The 17,615-nt window shown below is 53.5% G+C and overlaps 1 protein-coding gene across 2 annotated transcripts in view; it reads right to left on the reverse strand.

Annotated features, from left to right (window-relative positions):
* WNT3 (Wnt family member 3) overlaps positions 1-17,615 on the reverse strand; it is a 92,776-nt gene that overhangs the window by 16,254 nt on the left and 58,907 nt on the right. For both annotated transcript variants that reach the window (XM_074978801.1, XM_074978800.1), the window contains exon 2: positions 3,892-4,133. In XM_074978801.1, the coding sequence (XP_074834902.1) occupies positions 3,892-4,018 (127 nt within the window). In that variant the 5' untranslated portion in view covers positions 4,019-4,133. The remainder of the gene's footprint in view (positions 1-3,891; positions 4,134-17,615) is intronic.

A 17,615-nucleotide genomic window follows, 5' to 3' on the forward strand; every position in this document is an offset into this window, starting at 1 on the left:
TCCATGGAAGGATCTTTCCTCCTATCCCATGACCACCTAATTTACATAAGAGTCTTTGGTGAGGGACCGTGTCAAAGGCTTTCTGGAAATCTAAGTATACTATGGCTACTGGATCCCACCGTCCGCATGCTTGTTAACCCCCTCAGAGAACTCTAATAGATTAGTAAGACACGACTTCCCTTTACAGAAACCATGTTGACTTTTGCTCAACAACTCATGTTCTTCTACGTGGCTGACAATTTTATTCTTTACTATTGTTTCTACTAATTTGCCTGGTACTGACGTTAGACTTACCGGTCTGTAATTGCTAGGGTCTCCTTTAGAGCCCTTTTTAAATATTGGTGTTATATTAGCTGTCTTCCAATCATTGGGTACCAAAGCTGATTTAAAGGATAGGTTACAAACCACTGGGTCAGACCAAAGGCCCCTCCAGCCCACTATCCTGTCTCCCACCAGAGGCCAGTGCCAGGTGCCCCGGAGGGAGTGAACAGAGCAGGGAATCACCAAAGTGATCCCTCTCCTGTCCTCCATTTCCAGTCTCTGACAAACAGAGGCCAGGTCACTGTTCCTACCCAGCCTGGCCAACAGCCGCTGATGGACCAACCGCCATGGATTTATCCAGCTCTTTATTGAACCCTGGTAAAGTCCTGATTTTTACAACGTCCACTGGCCAGGAGCTCCACAGGCCGACTGGGCGCTGTGTGAAGAAACACTCCCCTCGGCTAGTTTTAAACCTGCTGCCCATTCATTTCACTTGGGGACCTGATCCCTAGTATTTGTTATGGAAACAAGTAAGTAGCTTTTTCTTGTTCACGTTTTCCACACCGGTCATGATTTTATAGACCACTCTCGTACTCCCTCAGTCTCCTCTTTTCTAAGCTGAAAGGGCCCAGTCTTTTTAATCTCTCCTCGTACGGCCCCGTTCCCACCCCCCATCATTTTTGTTGCCCTTTTCTGAAGGGCTCCCAGCTCTGAAGCTCAGAGGTGGATCTGCCTCACTTGCGGACAGCCGTCCTGTTCCCACCCAGCAATGAGGAGGCCGGATTGGTTCTCAGAGAGAGACCCTGGCGAGGGGTGGGGGAAGATCCTCTGGCTTGAGGATTCCCCAGGCCTGCCCTGGGCCAGAGGGCTGGGAGAGCTGCTTCTGTGCATGTGACTCAGCCCAGGAGACCTGCCGCTGGCACTGGGGAGAACAAACTTGGCCTTCCCGTTGTTCCAACGGGGAGAGGAAGCTGGAAAGTGTTAGCGATACTTAAAGGGGAAACGTAGGGCAGCCATGTCTGAGAGATGCGCTTTGCTTTCCAGGTCATGTTCAAACCAGTGCAAGAGCCCAGCTAGACCAGCCTCCTGCCAGCCCAGTAAGTGTGTTCAACACGGGCGAGTTGGTGCCATGGGGTCTCTTGCCCAGGGCAGGGCATGTTAACCCCGGTCAGAACATGCTTTCTGCACACCCAGCAAGGCCCAGCCAAGCTCAAACACAGAGCCCTGGTTCCCTCCCGGTCCTTTTTGTCTCAGAGCGGAGCCCTGGAGGCTCTCTGGCAGTATCTGTCGGCGACTCCAGTGGGGCAGCGGGGGAGCGAGGAGACGCTCCAGGGCAGTGGAGCCTGGCAGCATAAATGAGGCTCTTGACAATCTGCGCTAGGTCTGCACAAGGCATTGGGGAGAAGTTTCCCAGCAGCGAAATGAACAAGTAAAGTTCCCAGAACCGGGGAGGGGCAGGGAGGGAGGATTAGTGAGCTCTTGACAGTGCACCACTGCGACTGTCTCCTAGCCAGGCCCGTTACCTGCTGGGCCACTCAATTTGCCATTGTTCCCGCCGTGTCACACTGTATTACCAGCATAATGTGGAATGTTTCCGCCGTCCAACGTCCCCGCAGCACAGAGAGCCGGCATTCCCCAAGAGCCCCGCGTAGCAACGGACAGTGTCCCTGGCCGGCTGTCCCCTTCCAAGCCCGCCCGCCAGGCTGGGAAAGCCCTATTGATGGCTCACCCCATCCCCCACCCCCAGAGCAGAATGGCTAAAGGGCGTGTGAATGGTGCAGCAGGCAGGGCTGGGCTGTATCGCTCACCCTGCCTCACAGTAGGGGAGGAAGCTTAGCTCTTTCTCAACATTATAAGCTTGTTTTGCTCTCTCCCTTGCTCTTTTTCTCTGGAGTTGATACTGAGCTGGCCCCCTGATCCCACCCTCTACACCCCTGTTTAGATGCAAATGACGGCTGGGGCATGGCTGAGAAAAGCCATGGGGCTAGCCTGGTTCTGTTGGCCTTTTCACAGCGCATGTCCTGGGCTCTGGGCTCCCCCCATCAACCAGACCCATCAAGACACCGCTATGCCCTGGCTTCGGCTCCCACCACTGGCATGGCTGGCTCATGTGGGGCTGGGACTGCCTGGAGAAAGTGGGCCCCTGGTCCAGGGGAATCTGTGTGTACAGAGGAGACAGTGTCCACCCCCTACCCCCAGCTAAGGCCTGGCTGGGGAAGAGGAGCTGGTGTTTCCTCCCAGGGCAGTAGAGGTGCTGGGACCCATGTGGGGCACAGTGTGTCAAAGTCCAATGCCCTTGGGCCAGAGAGAATGGGTGAGGCTGTTCTCTAATGACAGTCTGGTTCTAAAGAAGCCTTAGGTTCTCCCTGGCATGAGCCTCAGCCTCCTCCAGCAACATTACTGCTGCCTCCCAACTGCTCTATGAGGTCATTAATTGTCCCCATTTCACAGATGGGGAAACTGAGGCACAGAAGAGCAAAACTACTTCTCCAAGCTGTGCAACAAATCAGTGGCAGAGCTGGAAATGGCTTGCAGATGCCTAGGCCTTTGCCTCAGTGCTTAGATCCGCAGTCTTGTCTGATGCCGCCAGATGAGTGATTCTAGTCTTTGTGGCTGGGGGTGTTTCACGTCCCCGTTATGACCAGGGGCCTAAAGCCAGCTCAGCTCATCCCAGCTGGTGTCTTGGAACAGGGAGGGGAGACTAAAGCAGCAGCTGCTACTCAGGGGTCACTCAGGCCTTGCACTGGCCTGCAGGTTCCTGTTCCTAGCACGCTAACTTCCTCTCGTCTCAAGGAGCCTGTGGCATGGAGGGGCTGGGGCTGGGCACAACAGGGTAGCTGCTGCAGTTCCCTGTGGCTCTGGCTAGAGCACAGACCGGCGGGGGGGGGGGGCGGCTGTGGGCCCCCACTCCACCCCACTACAAGCCCCTTCCACAGAGGGCAGTGCGCTCACCAGGGCATGGCCAGGGCACTGCCCCCAAACCCTTTGGCCAAGCCAGCTGTGCTGGGGGACAGAGGGCTAGGCTGACACTGGAGCCGTGGGCCTCGGTGTTCATTGGCTTCCTTGGCAAGGCAGAGGACACCCTGCCCCAAAGATTCTCACGTGGGAGAGATTTCGGTGCCTGGCTGCAATCTGTCACCAAGATGAACTCTCCCTGGCAGTGGGGATTTGTCTGCAGAGTGCTGCTGTCATGAGCAGACCTTCCCTCTGCACAGCTCAGCCAGGCCGTGCCGCAGAGCCTGGGACCGATCCCAGTGTGTCTGCCTTGGGAGATGAGCTCTGCAGCTCCCCCATACCAAGCCTCCCAATCTGCATCTGCCTGCCTGGGCCCTGGGGCCAATGCTGGCTGGAGAGCGGAGAAGCATTACACCTGGGAAGCACTGGCGTGGTTTTACCTGGAAGGGATCTAGTGAGCATTAGCCTGGCAGGCAGTAGACCTTAGCTCTGCCACTGTCCTGCTGGGTGACCCTGGGCATGTCCCTGCCCCTCTGGGTCTGTGTAGTGCCCAGCACTAGAGGGCCTGATCTCAGCTTGCGCCTCAGCGAGGTCCTGGAGTGCAGCTGTGTGGAAGAAGCCCCCTCCGCACTCTGGCAGCCGCCTTGCCCAGCTGAGCAGCAGCGGCTCCCTTACCTTTGTCCAGGACTGGCCCGAAGATGGCCAGGCTGTCGTCAATGGTGGTGCAGTTCCAGCGCCGGCCTCGGAACTGGTGCTGACATTCCTGGATGCCCAACTTCACCCCCTCGGCCACGCTGGGCATGATCTCGACGTAGTTCCGGCAGAAGCGGAGCTGCTTGGGGACCAGGCCAGGGATCGAGCCGCACAGGAGGGGCTGCGACCCCAGCAAGGTGTATTGCTGGCCTAAGGCGAGGGACCTAGGAGGCAAAACAGACACAGAGCGGCACTTGTGACTTTGTGCCACCACAGGGAGCTGGCATCCCCCTCCCTGCCCTGACAGAGCGTCCCAGGGAGGAGCCAGGGGGATCACAGAACTCACTGTACTTTTTTGAGAGGTGGCATATGTCCGTCTGTCCTGAGTAATAGCTCTGCACTGAGCAGGGCTGGGAGCCCCCAGGCTGACATGAGCCAGGTGCATGGGCTGGGAGAGCACAGAAAAGTGAAGTCACAAGTGCCAGCAGAAGTAGCTTGGGTTGGGGGGGGCAGTGCGCTAGCTGAGCCCGCTGCTCCCCAGCTGTCTGCTTCGCAGCACTGTGTGACCTGGGCACAGGCCAAGCCCTTCCCCTGCCTTGCCTATTCTGACTGGAAGATTTGACCCACACCTGGGCCATCCTTGTGATTTTTGGTGCCCTACACAACCTGAACACCCGTCCTCCATCTCCTGCCTGGTAGATGATGCTCCATGGGGCAGGAGCTGTGGTGCAGGGAGCAGGAGGAGGGCAGGCATATTGTGGCACAGCTGGCTGGAGCTGTGGGCTGGGAGGTGGACCAGGCAGAAGTGGGTGCAACGCAGCCTGAGGGAACTGGGGGCTGACAGGTACAGGGAGGGGTGGAGGTTTGGGACGGGGAGCCTGAGGGCTGGGTGAGTGGGACTGATGGAGCCGGGAAGTGGTGCAGGGGCTGGGGGAATGGGTCTGACAGAGCTGGGAGGTGAGGCAGGGGATCAGGGGCTGAGAGACAATCTGGGAGGCTCCTGTCTGATGCTCACAGGTCGGGTTGTTTTTTTTTTGGAGTGGGGGAGAGTTAGGACACCCACCCGACAGCACGTGGTCTGGTAGGTATAGCACTATGGAAGTACAACATGCAACTCTCTCCACCAACGGCTGCTCCTGCTGCTCACAGCCTGCTGCACACTTTGCAGACAATTCTCATGAGTTTGTCAGCAAACCTGAGGGCTTAGAAAAGCATTTTCTCCTTCTGTACCCTGCACTGCTCACGTAAGCTGGTGCTCATGGAAGGGTCTGTTTGACCATTTGCAATGTTTGACTTGCGAGTGAGTGCTTTGTCCAGGTGACCCCTGAGTGAATGACTGGCTTGCAGATAAGGCTGCAGTTGATTGGCTTGCAGTTGAGGCTTTGAGCTGGGTCACTTGCTTCAGCCTTATAAAACTAGCAGCCAGATTGAACACAGCGAGCTGCGAACAGAAGTAGTTAGCCTGGGAGTTTGCTTTGGGGGAGCCTCACAGAGGTTGTGGGTGCTTCTTCACCCCCTTCTCTCCTCTGCTTCAGGGCACAGTAAGTACAGCTAAGGCATCTCTCTGAACAAAGACAGGATAGACAGTGAGAGCTCAGCTGGTGTGATCTGCACATGGGTTGTCTTCTGTCCTCCTCTGGCTTCCTCTCAGGGGATAGAAGCAACTTTGACCACACAAAGTGCAAGCTGGTCTCTATACTGGAAGAGAAATTAGAGGACTAGAGACCCAGGTATCAACCCTGCAGTCCATCAGAGAAGATGAACGCTTTTTGGATCGAAATCAGCAGGTGATACTGCAGGCACAACATGCAGAAGGACTGGAGAGGGCAGTGCAGAACAAGCAAGAAATTTGGCTGCATGAGACCTCCAGGAGAAGATAACTATAGAGTATCACCAAACCAGACAGTGTAAGTAACCGTTTTCAGGCTTTCTCCACAGATCCTATACTGGAGAATCCTTTGGAAGAGAATTCTGAGGGAAGGGCTCATCAGGAGATGTCATTGGCCAGAAGGCCTAGGATGCATTGTCCTAGGGATGAGGGTCCCACAACCACCACTCCGAAGAGGAGGAGATGGGTGGTGGTTGGGGACTCCCTCCTAAGGGGGACAGAATCATCCATTTGCTGTCCTGACTGGGAAACTAGAGAAGTGTGCTACCGGCATGGAGCCAGAATTCAGGATGTGACCAAGAGTCTTCCGAGACTGATCAAGCCCTCGGACCACTACCCATTCCTACTTCTCCACATGGGAACCAATGATACTGCAAGAATGACCCTGAGTGGTTCACTGCAGATTATGTGGCACTGGGAAGAAGTATCAAGCAGTTTAGGGCACAAGTTGTGTTCTCACCCATCCTCCCTGTTGAAGGAAAAGACCCAGGTAGAATTCAACAAATGTTAGAAGTAAATGTGTGGTTGTGCATGTGGTGTTGAAGAGAAGGCTTCAGATTCTTTGACCATGGGATGCTGTTCAGGGCAGAAGGATTGATTGGAAGAGATAGGAGTCACTGACCAAGGAGTGGAAGGTGCATCTTTGCGAACAGGCTTTCAAACCTAGTGAGGAGGGCTTTAAACTTGGTTCTTTGGGGGACAGTGACCTAAGCCCTGAGGTAAGTGGAGAAGTGGGGGTGCCGGGAAGAAACACAAGGAGGAAAGTGCAACTGAGAACTCCCGAGTAGTACTGAGAAATTAAGGCAATTGGGTAATTATCTTGGGTGTCTGTAAATGCATGCAAGAAGTCTGGGAAAGAAGCAGGAAGAATTGGAAGTCCTGGCACAGTTAAGGACAAATGGAGTGATTGGAATAACAGAGACTTGGTAGAACAACTCATTTGATTGGAGCACTGTCATGAAAGGGTATAAACTGTTCAGGAAGGACAGGCAGGGGAAGAAAGGTGGAGGAGTTGTACTGTATGCGAGGGAGCAGTATGATAGCTCAGAGCTCCAGTATGAAATAGGAGGAAAGTCTGCTGAGAGTCTTTGGGTTAAGCTTAGAGGTGGGAGAACCAAAGGTGACATTGTGGTGGGTGTCTACTATAGACCACTGGATCAGGTGGATTAAACAGATGAGGTTTTCTTTGGACAATTAATGGAAGCTGCCAGATCACAGGCCCTGGTTCTCATAGGGGACTTCAATCACCCAGACATCTGCTGGGCAACCAATACAGCAGGACACAGACAACCCAGGAAATTTTTGGAGAATGTTGGGAACAACTTCTTGGTGCAAGTGCTGAAGGAACCAACCAGGGGCTGGGCTCAGCTTGATCTGCTGTCCACAAACAGGGAGGAACAGGTAGGGGAAGTAAATGTGTATGGCAACCTGGGCAGCAGTGATCATGAGATGGTTGAGTTCCTGATCCAGAGTGAAAGAAGAAAGGAGAGCTTTAGAATATAGACCCTGGACCCTGATCAGTATCAAGTGGAGTGACCTGAGGTTTGGTCCTGGAAAGGATTTTGTTCAACATCTTCATTAATGACCTGGACAAGGGGATGGATTCCACCCTGAGCCAGTTCGCTGATGACACTAAGCTAGGGGGAGAGGTAAGATACAGTGGAGGGTGAAGATAGGGTCCAGAGTGACCTAGATGAATTGAAAGACTGGGCCAAAAGAAATCTGATGAGGTTTAACAAGGACGAGTGCAGAGTCCTGCACTTAGGGCATAAAAATCCCAAACACTGCTACAGGCTGGGGACCAACTGGCTAAGCAGTGGTTCTGCAGCAAAGGACCTGGGTATTACAGTGGATCAAAAGCAGGACATGAGTCAACAGTGTGCCCTTGTAGCCAAGAAAGCTAACAGCATATTGGGCTGCATTAATAGGAGCCCTGCCAGCATATCTGGAACAGTTACTGTTACCCTCTATTCAGCACTGGTGAGGCCACATCTGGAGTACTGCATCCAGTTCTGCCCCCTTCCCCTCCATGACAAAAAGGATGTGGATACATTGGAGAGAGTCCAGTGGAGGGCAAGAAAAACGATTAGGGGGTTGGAGCTCCTGACTTATGAGGAGAGGCTGAGGGATTTGGGCTTGTTTAGCCTACAGGAGAGAAGTGGGAATTGATGTCAGCCTTCAACTTCCTGAAGGGGGTTTCTAAAAAGGATGGAGAGAGGCTGTTCTCAGTAGTGACAGATGGCAGAACAAGGAGCAATGGTCTCTAGTTACAGAGGGGGAGGAATAGGTCGGATATTTCACCAGGAGGATGGTGAAGCACTGGAATGTGTTACCAAGAGAGGTGGTGGAATCTCCATCCCTGGAGGTTTTTAAGTCTCATCTTGACAAAGCCCTGAGTGGGCTGATTAAGTTGCTTTGAGCAGGAAGTTGGACTTGATAACCTAAGGTCTTGCCCAACCCTAGGGTGCTGTGGTTCTTGGGGGGGATAGCTCAGTGGCTTGAGCATTGGCCTGTTAAACTCAGGGTTGTGAGCTCAGCCCTTGAGGGGGCCATGGGAACAAACACATCTTTTAAAACAATTCTGTCAGGGTTGGTGCTAGGTCCTGCTGCTGTGAGGGCAGGGCCTGGACTTGAGGACCTCTGAAGGCCCCTTCCCGCTCAGTGAGATTGGTATTGGTAGGTGTAAGAGATGAAGCAGGCAAAAGCCCCGGGCCAGCCCCACCTGCCCTGTGCACAGCAGCAGAGCCCTGCGGCGTTTTGCAGGGGACAAGAGCAGGAGGAGGCGATGACGAAGAGTGCGCAGAGTGGGGCAGAGTGAAGCACTCACCCCACAGCTGGGTCTGATGGGGCCAGGAGGTGGAGCAGGGGGTCGGCCCCATGGAGCTGGACGGCAGTCAGTGCTGCTGGTGGTGGGTGGTGGCCCTGGGCAGCACAGGGCATTGCTAAGCAGCAGCACTGTACACAGGTGCATGTTACCTATGCCTAAGGAGGGCCCTGACCCAGGCAGTGTCTTATGGGCGTGGCTGGCGGGGCTGAGGGCTGCTGTGATGCAAGCAGCGTCAGTCACAGCTGGGACAGGACCAGGCGCTCCCCCCCACCCCATGCACTAACCCCAGGCCCCCTCGATACGAGTCAGTGAGCTGGGCACCGGCAGACCGGGATCTCCCAGACAATGCCCAGTGCAGCAGCCCCACCCAGTCTGTGTGGCAGGGCAGGCCGAGGGATGCCCTGGGGCCCTTTTGGGCTGGCGAGTAGGCAGAGGGAAAGGTGCTGAGTGAAGCAGCTGGACCCCCCTTATGGGAGGCCAGGCTGTTGTCGCCCAGGGATCAGTAGGGCAGAGCACCCACCCTGGCAGCAGCTGATCTTGTCAAGACAAATGCGTGACCACCTGTGGCTGCTGGATGGGTTCAGTGGGAGGCGAAGGGCTGCAGCCCTAAGGAACAGGCCAGAGGTGAGAAAAGCGGGGGCCAGGTGGCTGGATTTTTGTGCCTCAGCTGGATGAGACAGGGCCTTTCCACGGCCATGGAAAAGAGGGGGGGGCCCTTCTCCCCCCACATAACGCTGCTGGAAACCACAGCAACACCCAATGTTCTCACCAGCTAGGGGTGGGCGTGCAGTCACCTCCTGCCGGCAGCGCCAGCTGTGGAGTGGGCAGCAGGCGTCCACACTCCCCTTCTACTTCCTACAATGCTCAACTCCTGCCTGTGTAATGCCCTCAGACAGGCTCAAAGCTGGGACCAGGGGAGCTAAGCGCAAGCATCTCTGCAGCTTGAGCTAAAGGCCGGCTGGCTCTCAGCTTGGGCTGTACAGGACACTTGTTCTTGCACTGTGAAGTGGGCTGGGCGCGACTCCAGGGGCGTTAACCACACAAAGGTGTGCGGCTTACACCTTCAGCTGTCCTCCTGGTGCAGGCTGAGGCCTCACTGGGGCGGGATATTGCAGGGGTGGGTCTGTGGTCAGCCCCAGCCAGCAGCATCAAATGCATGGCTCCAGCAGCTTGGAGTCAACAGGGGGAATGCCAGCATCATCAACTGGGGCTGCTATTCATTCAGGGCACAGACGCAAATGTGTGGCCAATATGGCAGCCTTGGGCAGAGCGGGAGGCCAGAAACAGTGGCTAGGCCAGGTTGCAGGCTTACATGGCTTCTCAGAGGCATTGCATGTTCCCTTGTGCCCTCGTGCACCTGAGCAGCACAGTCACACGTTCCCACAGGGCCCAGCTATTGCACCCCACCCTGTGAGCATCACCACCCCACCCTGCGCAGTATTGGCAGCCTCAGGGTCCATCAGCGGCTGTATCTGAGCCAGGCAGCACAAATGCTGGACTATGGGCAGACACATAGAGGCAGTTTACTGCCCCTATTCACTCAGCTTTCAGCGGGTCGTTGGCTATTGCTTCTCACACACAGCAGAGGAGCTGCTGGGCCTTGTGCGTGCCACCCCCTGGACCCAGCCATCCCAGCACATTACAAACAGCTGGATGCAAATCTTGGGGCTGGCTCAAGCTGACAGGCTGGCTGGGGCCCCTGTGATTGGGACGCCCCTGATCTTGCTGGTGCTCACTCCGCCCACAGTGAAATGTTTCTAGGCTGCAACCGACCCACTGCCTTGCTCCCAGCCACCGCACTGGTCAGAAAGGGCTGCTCCGGCTGGCCCCACGCCCATGGTCGTCAGGTGCGCCCTGTCGCTAGGTCAAAAAGTCACTGCTGGTGCAGGATGAGCAAGATGCCAACACATTGCATGCAAACAAGGTCCCGGCAACCCCTCTCTGGTGCAGCCCCCAGGGCACAGCCCCCAGTGAGGTGCTGCAGTGCGTGTGGATTTGGAGGTGCAGTAACAGAGCACACACGCACCTGGATTCCACTGCCGGACTATGCGGTGCCCAACACAAAGTAGACCGAAAAGAGCATTGAAACAGTGTTCCAGCTGCAGCGCCTCAGCAGCCTCGGCACTGCGAGGAAGCACTCAGCTTGCGTTAAAACATCCATTTGTGCATGTTACAGCGGTCAGAGCTGGCGCTCACTGCAGCAGCGAGCAAGCAAAGAAGAGCTACAGGAACAGAAAGCAGCAGAACCGGAGGCAGCTGCTCATCCCTCCGCAAAACAAAGGGAAACACCGGGAGGAAATCTGCAAAGAAGGGCAAGAACAGCCAGAACTGCAGGGACCAGGAAAATAGGGAAAAGGCAAACAGCCTGCACCCACTGCTGCAGGGGCTTATTCCAGTATGAAGGATTTTGCATCGAGTGATGGAAACAGCCCCAGCTCATACGCTGGCTGGAGAGACAATGACACATCCTTGGAGGCATTTCTCTGAGCCCCCTGTACACCAGCCCTGGTGCTAGAGCTGTGAAGAATAAAGGAAAAAGTGGTTTTTCCCACCTACGACATCTACCATCCCCCAGGCCCTAGTTAAATACAGGCTCTGCCTGCACCTTAACGAGCAGCACCCACAACTGCAAAACTGAACAAGCTAATTCCCCACACTGTGAAGCAGTTTGTGTGTGGTGTGAGACAGGGCACGCTGACGCGGCCGTGCAAAGGCGGGTACCACGCACTAGCCTTGAAATGATCGGAACAGCAGTGGCAGGTGGCCGATGACGCGGGACTGTACAATGTAATAGACCCAGGATGTGCAATACCTTCTGGCGAATGAGACACCGCGGTGTGGTGAATTGGCTCTTAGCGCCTTTAAATGCGGCTCCTCAGAGCTGCACACCTGAGTGCCCTCCGTCCGCTCTGCACATACGCCCCAGCATGTGGCTTCTGCCTCACCGCTGCTCTGGCCCCGCCATGGCTGCAGCCCCCGGCCACTGCGGCTCCGGCTCCAGAGCAGCTCAGGTCCCAGCGGAGCCCCAGTGCAACTCCAGTGTCTGCAGCTCTGGGGAGTTGCCACGCGGGGGGTGGGGGTGTGCCTGGCTCTGGGGTGGGGGAGGGCATTTATTAGCGGGGGGCTGGGGGAGCCTGGCTCTGGGGTGGGGGAGGTCATTTATTAGCGGGGGGCTGGGGGAGCCTGGCTCTGGGGTGGGGGAGGGCATTTATTAGTGGGGGGCTGGGGGAGCCTGGCTCTGGGGTGGGGGAGGGCATTTATTAGCAGGGGGCTGGGGGAGTACGGAAGGACAACGAGCACAAGTGTGGAGACCCTTGCATGACTATTGGACAGCGCTGCACTAGCCACGCCTTGTCAATGCCACCAGCCTAGGAGGGGGCCATGCTGCAGGCTATGGCAGGGCCACTCTAACCCCAACCCCCTGCCCAGCCCTGAGCCCCCCAACTCCCTCCCATGCCCCAACACCCTGCCCAGCCCTATGCCCCCTAATTCCCTCCTACATCCCATGCCCGAACCCCCTGCCCAGCACTGAGCCCCCTAAATCCCAACCAGACACCACGCCCCAACCCCCTGCCCAGCCCTGAGCCCCCATCTCCCTCCCACACTCCACACCCCAATGTCCTGCCCAGCCCTGAGCCCCTCAATCCTTCCCAGACCCCACCCCCACCCCCCACCCAGCCCTGAGCCCCCTAACTCCCTCCCATGCCCCACCCCCCTGCCCAGCCCTGAGCCCCCTAGCACCCGCCCAGGCCCTGCTGCCCCAGCCCTGAGCCCCTCTCACACTCCAGGCCTCAGCACTGAGCCCCTCCTGCACCCAACCCACCCCCACACCTCACCCCCTGCCCCTGTCTTGAGCTCCCTCCTACACCCCAAACCCCTCGTCCCCAGTCGAGAGTCTCAGCCTGCCCCCAAAACACCTCCTCCCCAGCCCTGCCCCCCAGGTACACAGCCGAGCATGGCGTTAGCCATGTTTCCCTGAGTGATTACGTGCCATTGTTTGTCCCTGTGAGCCCCTGTCCTGCGGTCTGGAGTACAGTCTCCGCTCCGTGCAGAAGGGCTGCCCTGCATTGCTTTGCTGGATTATAAATGGGCATTTGGCTGTGTTAAATGCAGTTTGTTTAAATGAGCCCAGCTGACCAAGCCAGTGAGCTCGCTTTGTGTGACTGCCCTGTTCCCAGCATAATTTGCCACTTGTTTAACCAGTCCTGGCCTCGTTCATCTGCTGTGGTTACTCTATATTTACTTCCAGGTTATTAGCAAAAAGGCTGAATAGCATTAAGCCCGTTGGATGATGATGAAGCCTAAGCATTTGTCACAGGTTTTTTAGTAAAAGTCGCAGACAGGTTGTGGGCAACTGAGAAGAATTCACAGAAGCCTGTGTCCTAGCTTTACGTTTATTGGCAATAAGTATAACCAAATAGAGAGCTGCAGGCTCCCCACGCCACCCAGGGGTTTGGCTCAGCATTGCAAGGTCCCCCAACAAGGGCACTCCCGCCACCCACAGGGTCTCGGAGGGGTGCCTCTGCTACCCAGGGTGGCTCTGTACACCCTGGCACCTGCAGGAGTTAAGAGCTCTGTGTGTGTGTCAGCTGGGAGCTTCCGGGAGCCTTGGGCCCCTGCAGTTCCTCACAGTCAAGAATGGAGCTGCCAGAGGCTCAGGTCTTGCAGGTTTCTGGAAGACATCAGATTCCATGACCTCATGACAAAATTATAGCCCTAATGGTGATTCCCCATGGACAACTACGTTCTGTGTGCTGTCCATTAGCCAGTTCCTAACGTAAGCGCTATTGATATTGTGTGGGGCTAGTTTTTAGTCTGCCTCCAATAACTTACAAAGTGAAGCACATCACCTCAAACCCCCTGGTACCAGCACTCCCAGCTATCTCTGAGATACCGCTGACTTCCTGAGGAAATTACAGAACATCTGAAATCTTCCTGACAGCACCATCCTTGCCACCATAAATAGAGAAGCTCTCTACACCAATACGCCACATGAAGGTGGACTACAAGCCATCAGGAACACTATCCCAGATGTTCCCATGGCACATCGGGTGGCTGAGCTAACTCCTTCCCACATCCTCACTTACAACTATTTCCTATTTGGGGACAATTTATACCTCCAGTTCAGCAGCACTTCTTAGGCACCTACATGGCCCCATAGTATGCTAACATTTTTATGGCTGACTTAGAATAAATTTTCCTCAACTCCTGTCCCCTAGTATCCTTCTTTCATTTATGCTATATCAATGATATCTTAATCATTTGGACCCAAGGTAAAGAGACCCTTGAAGAATTTGACAGGGGTTTCAACAACTTGCACCTCACCATTCCACGTGCCAGATGCATCTCCTGGACACCACAGTAAAATCACCAATGCTCAAATCAATGCTGCTGTATACTGGAAACCCACTGACTGCTACTTTTACTGACATGCCTCCAGGTTTCATCCAGGACGCATCCCATGATCCATCATTTACAGTCAGACCCTAAGATACTACGGCATCTGCTCCAATCCTACTGACAGCAACAGAGGGTCCTGTGGCACCTTATAGACTAGGACCAGGTATAAATAAGCCAGAGCAAGGCTGGGGATAACAAAGTTAGCTCAGTCAGCCTTGCCCTGCCTTATTTATACCTGGCCCTGCAGATTTCCATGACCAGCATCTGATGAAGTGAGTCTGTGCTCACGAAAGCTCATGCTCAAAACTTTTCTGTTAGTCTATAAGGTGCCACAGGACCCTTTGTTGCTGTTACAGATCCAGACGAACATGGCTACCCCTCTGATACTTGAATCCTACTGACAGAGACCAAAAACTTCAAGATCTCTACCAGGCATTCATAAAACTTAATTACCCACTGGGAGAAGTGAAAAAACCAGACTGACAGGGCCAGATGAATACCCAGAAACCAGTTACTTCCAGATAGACCCAAGAAGTTTAACAACAGAATGCCACTTGTCATCACCTATCACCCCAGCTCAAACCCCGTCAGCCCTTTATCAGTAATCTACAACCTACACCAGAACATGATGCTGCACTCACAGGCTCTGTGGGACAGGCCTGTTCTCTCCTACAGGCAGCTGCCCAACCTCAGGAAAATTATCATTAGCAACCACACACCACACCACAGAAATAACCTTTCCTTGCAACAAACCCCATTGCCAACTCTATCCACATATTTACACTGGAGACACCATGACAGGACCTAACCACGTCAGTCAGGGGCTCATATTCTTGTACCTCAAACAATGTTACATATATCATCATGTGACAGCCATGCCCCTCTGCTATGTATATTGGACAAACTGGACAACCACTTTGCCAAAGAATGAATGGACACAAATCAGACATTGGGAATCTGAATACACATAACCTGTCAGTGAGCATTTCAATTTTGCAGGTCATCCAACACGTAATGGTGTGCATTTTAAAACAAAGAGACTTTGACACCAGATTACACAGGAAGACATCTGAACTGGAATTTATTTTCAAGTCTGATACTTGTCACCTCGGACTCAAAGATATCAATTACCTTATGCATTACAAGAACAATTTCCCCACCTCTGATATTGGCAGTGACCCTAAGCATCTCCTTTCACTTACAAGACATTTGCAAAAACCTTTTTGTTCCCTCTTCTCCCCTACTTCCTTCTATCCTATCTATCTGAGTCATCAGTTTTTACTTCATTTTTTCCCTACCTTTCTTTTAAATTCTCTTTGTCTCAGCTATCAGCTATCAGGATTCTCCAGATCTGAAGAACTAGGTCTGTCCCACGAAAGCTCATCACCTAATAAATAATGTCATTAGTGTTTAAGGTGCTACAGAATTGCTGTTTTGTTTGGTGAAGATACAGACGAACACGGCGACCTCTCTGAGATGACGTATCACCTCAGTTACCTTTACCAGCTGACCTTGTAATCTCAGCAGAGAATGAAATCAGGCTTGTTTGACAAGACAGATTTTCCATAACCCCATGCAATTGTCTGGCAATCGCTATGGACGGAGGTCACCTCATAGGAGTGGTTTGGCTTGAAAGCTAAGTGGGTGAAATCCTCTGGCCTGGGTTATGCAGGAGCTGACATTAGATGATCAAAATGGGCCCTTCTGGCCTTGGGTTCTAACAGCACAGAAATCTCCTGAGGCAAAGAGCAATAAAAGAGCCTCACGATAAAACCTCACCGAGCAGACACACGCAAGCTGACTGGAAAGACGATTACCTGAAACTTAATGAACTTAGAAGACTATTCAATGGAATTCTGCAGTGCCCATTAGCGGGGGAGGGAGGGCACTTTTTACAAGTGTTCGACAACTGACATGGCTGCCCACATGTGAACAGGTACACAAAAAGAGCAGCAAGTTAGGAGGCTCTTTCAGGGGCTCAGGGTAAATGGCTTCTGGTGGGCAGCACCTCCTGTGCCTGGGCTCCCAGTCCAGCCTCTGAATCTGTTTCTGGTCAGTTCAGCTCTGAAAGGCAGGGCCATAGGACTTTATGGATGGGGCCTTTTCCAGCACTGGCTTGTAAATAGGGTACTGCTTTAGTATTCAGGGGACTTGGGTATTTCTCCCAGGTTTGCCACTGATTTGCTGTGCTAAGGCACATGCATCTCCTTGCAATGCCGCTCTCATCGCCCTTGTCTGTTAACCTGTGAGCTCTGTGAAGGAGGCTCCGCATGTTTTGTACAGTCCTTAAAGCAACAGGGTCTGACTGCTAGGGCCTCTTGGTGACCGACAGGGTCAGAGCAATGCAGAAGCACATTGTGACAGTCTACACCTTGGGGAAGCAGCCTGGAACGCCTCTATGCCTCACCTGTGCCATTGCAGCTCAAACATGCCAATGGGAGGCGTGAGGGTTATGATTGGTTGAAATCTCCTCTGTCTAAATCTGTCTTTAGGGCATGTGAAGTTATGAGATTGTGTTGTATGACCGGCACTAAAGCATGCCTCAGTCGTGTTTCCCAGGCGAAGGGCAGAATTTTGACCTTTTGACCTCTACATATGAGCCCAGTGCCGACGATACTTTATAAAGTCACTAATAGCCCTACTTACAACAGCTTCATTAACAAATAAATTAAGATGCAGCGCTTTGCTGTTTAGATTGGGGGTCAGCAAACTTTCTGAGGCAGAGCAGCAAGTCTCTTGGTTGAACTGAATCCAGTGCAAAATTCTGAACAGTGCTGCAAGGATATTTTGCCCATCACAGATAATCACTAAAATCTATCTTTTGTAGTCAATAAGCTTAACTGTTTATTTTTATTGTTGTGTTATTGTTCAGATGGCCTGACGTGCTTGGCAAATCGCCTCCAGTGTTACAAAGGCTGTTGAATAGCCACTTTCCATTGATGAAGTGGTGAAACAATTAATACATTTGCTGGTATATTTTTGAGGCAGGAGGCTGGGAGCTGAGAGGAGCTGCTTGGCATCTCTGTGTGATGCATGAGTGGCTCTGGACGCATTCATGCAAGCCAGTGGTGGGGGGGGGCGCACAGGCGGATGTGCTGAGGGTTGGAAGAGGTTTGCTGCATGTCACTAGCAAAGCAATGTGATGGACCGCCCTGGCTGGAGTGTTAGGAGGGCAGAGCTGTCCCAAGGCAGCACCCTGGGATCCCATCCCACACACGTGAAGAAAGTAAATATTATACTTACGAGTTCAGGTCTTGCTCTTTCCATGTCAGGTGAAAATGGCATAGTGCTAGGAGGACTAGAGAGGGTCCAGAGAAGGTGACACTTGGAATGACTGGTGGGATCTCTCAGAGAGGATCTCTGGCCAAACAAAGACCGTGTGCCGGAATTATTATTTTTTCTATTTCAGAATTACACATTTCATAAAATTAGGGCCAGATTTATAGAAGGACACAAACAGAAATGAATGCGCCAAATGTACAGATTTCTTATTTATTTAGTAATCTGGATTTGCTTCCATGTGACAGGGTTACTAGGCAGGCTTTGACGGGCCTGCTTTCAGGAGTTTAGCTGAGGTGTGATGCCCTGTTT

Source organism: Carettochelys insculpta, chromosome 28 (genome assembly GCF_033958435.1).
Source record: "Carettochelys insculpta isolate YL-2023 chromosome 28, ASM3395843v1, whole genome shotgun sequence".
In the NCBI taxonomy this organism is placed as follows: domain Eukaryota; kingdom Metazoa; phylum Chordata; order Testudines; family Carettochelyidae; genus Carettochelys; species Carettochelys insculpta.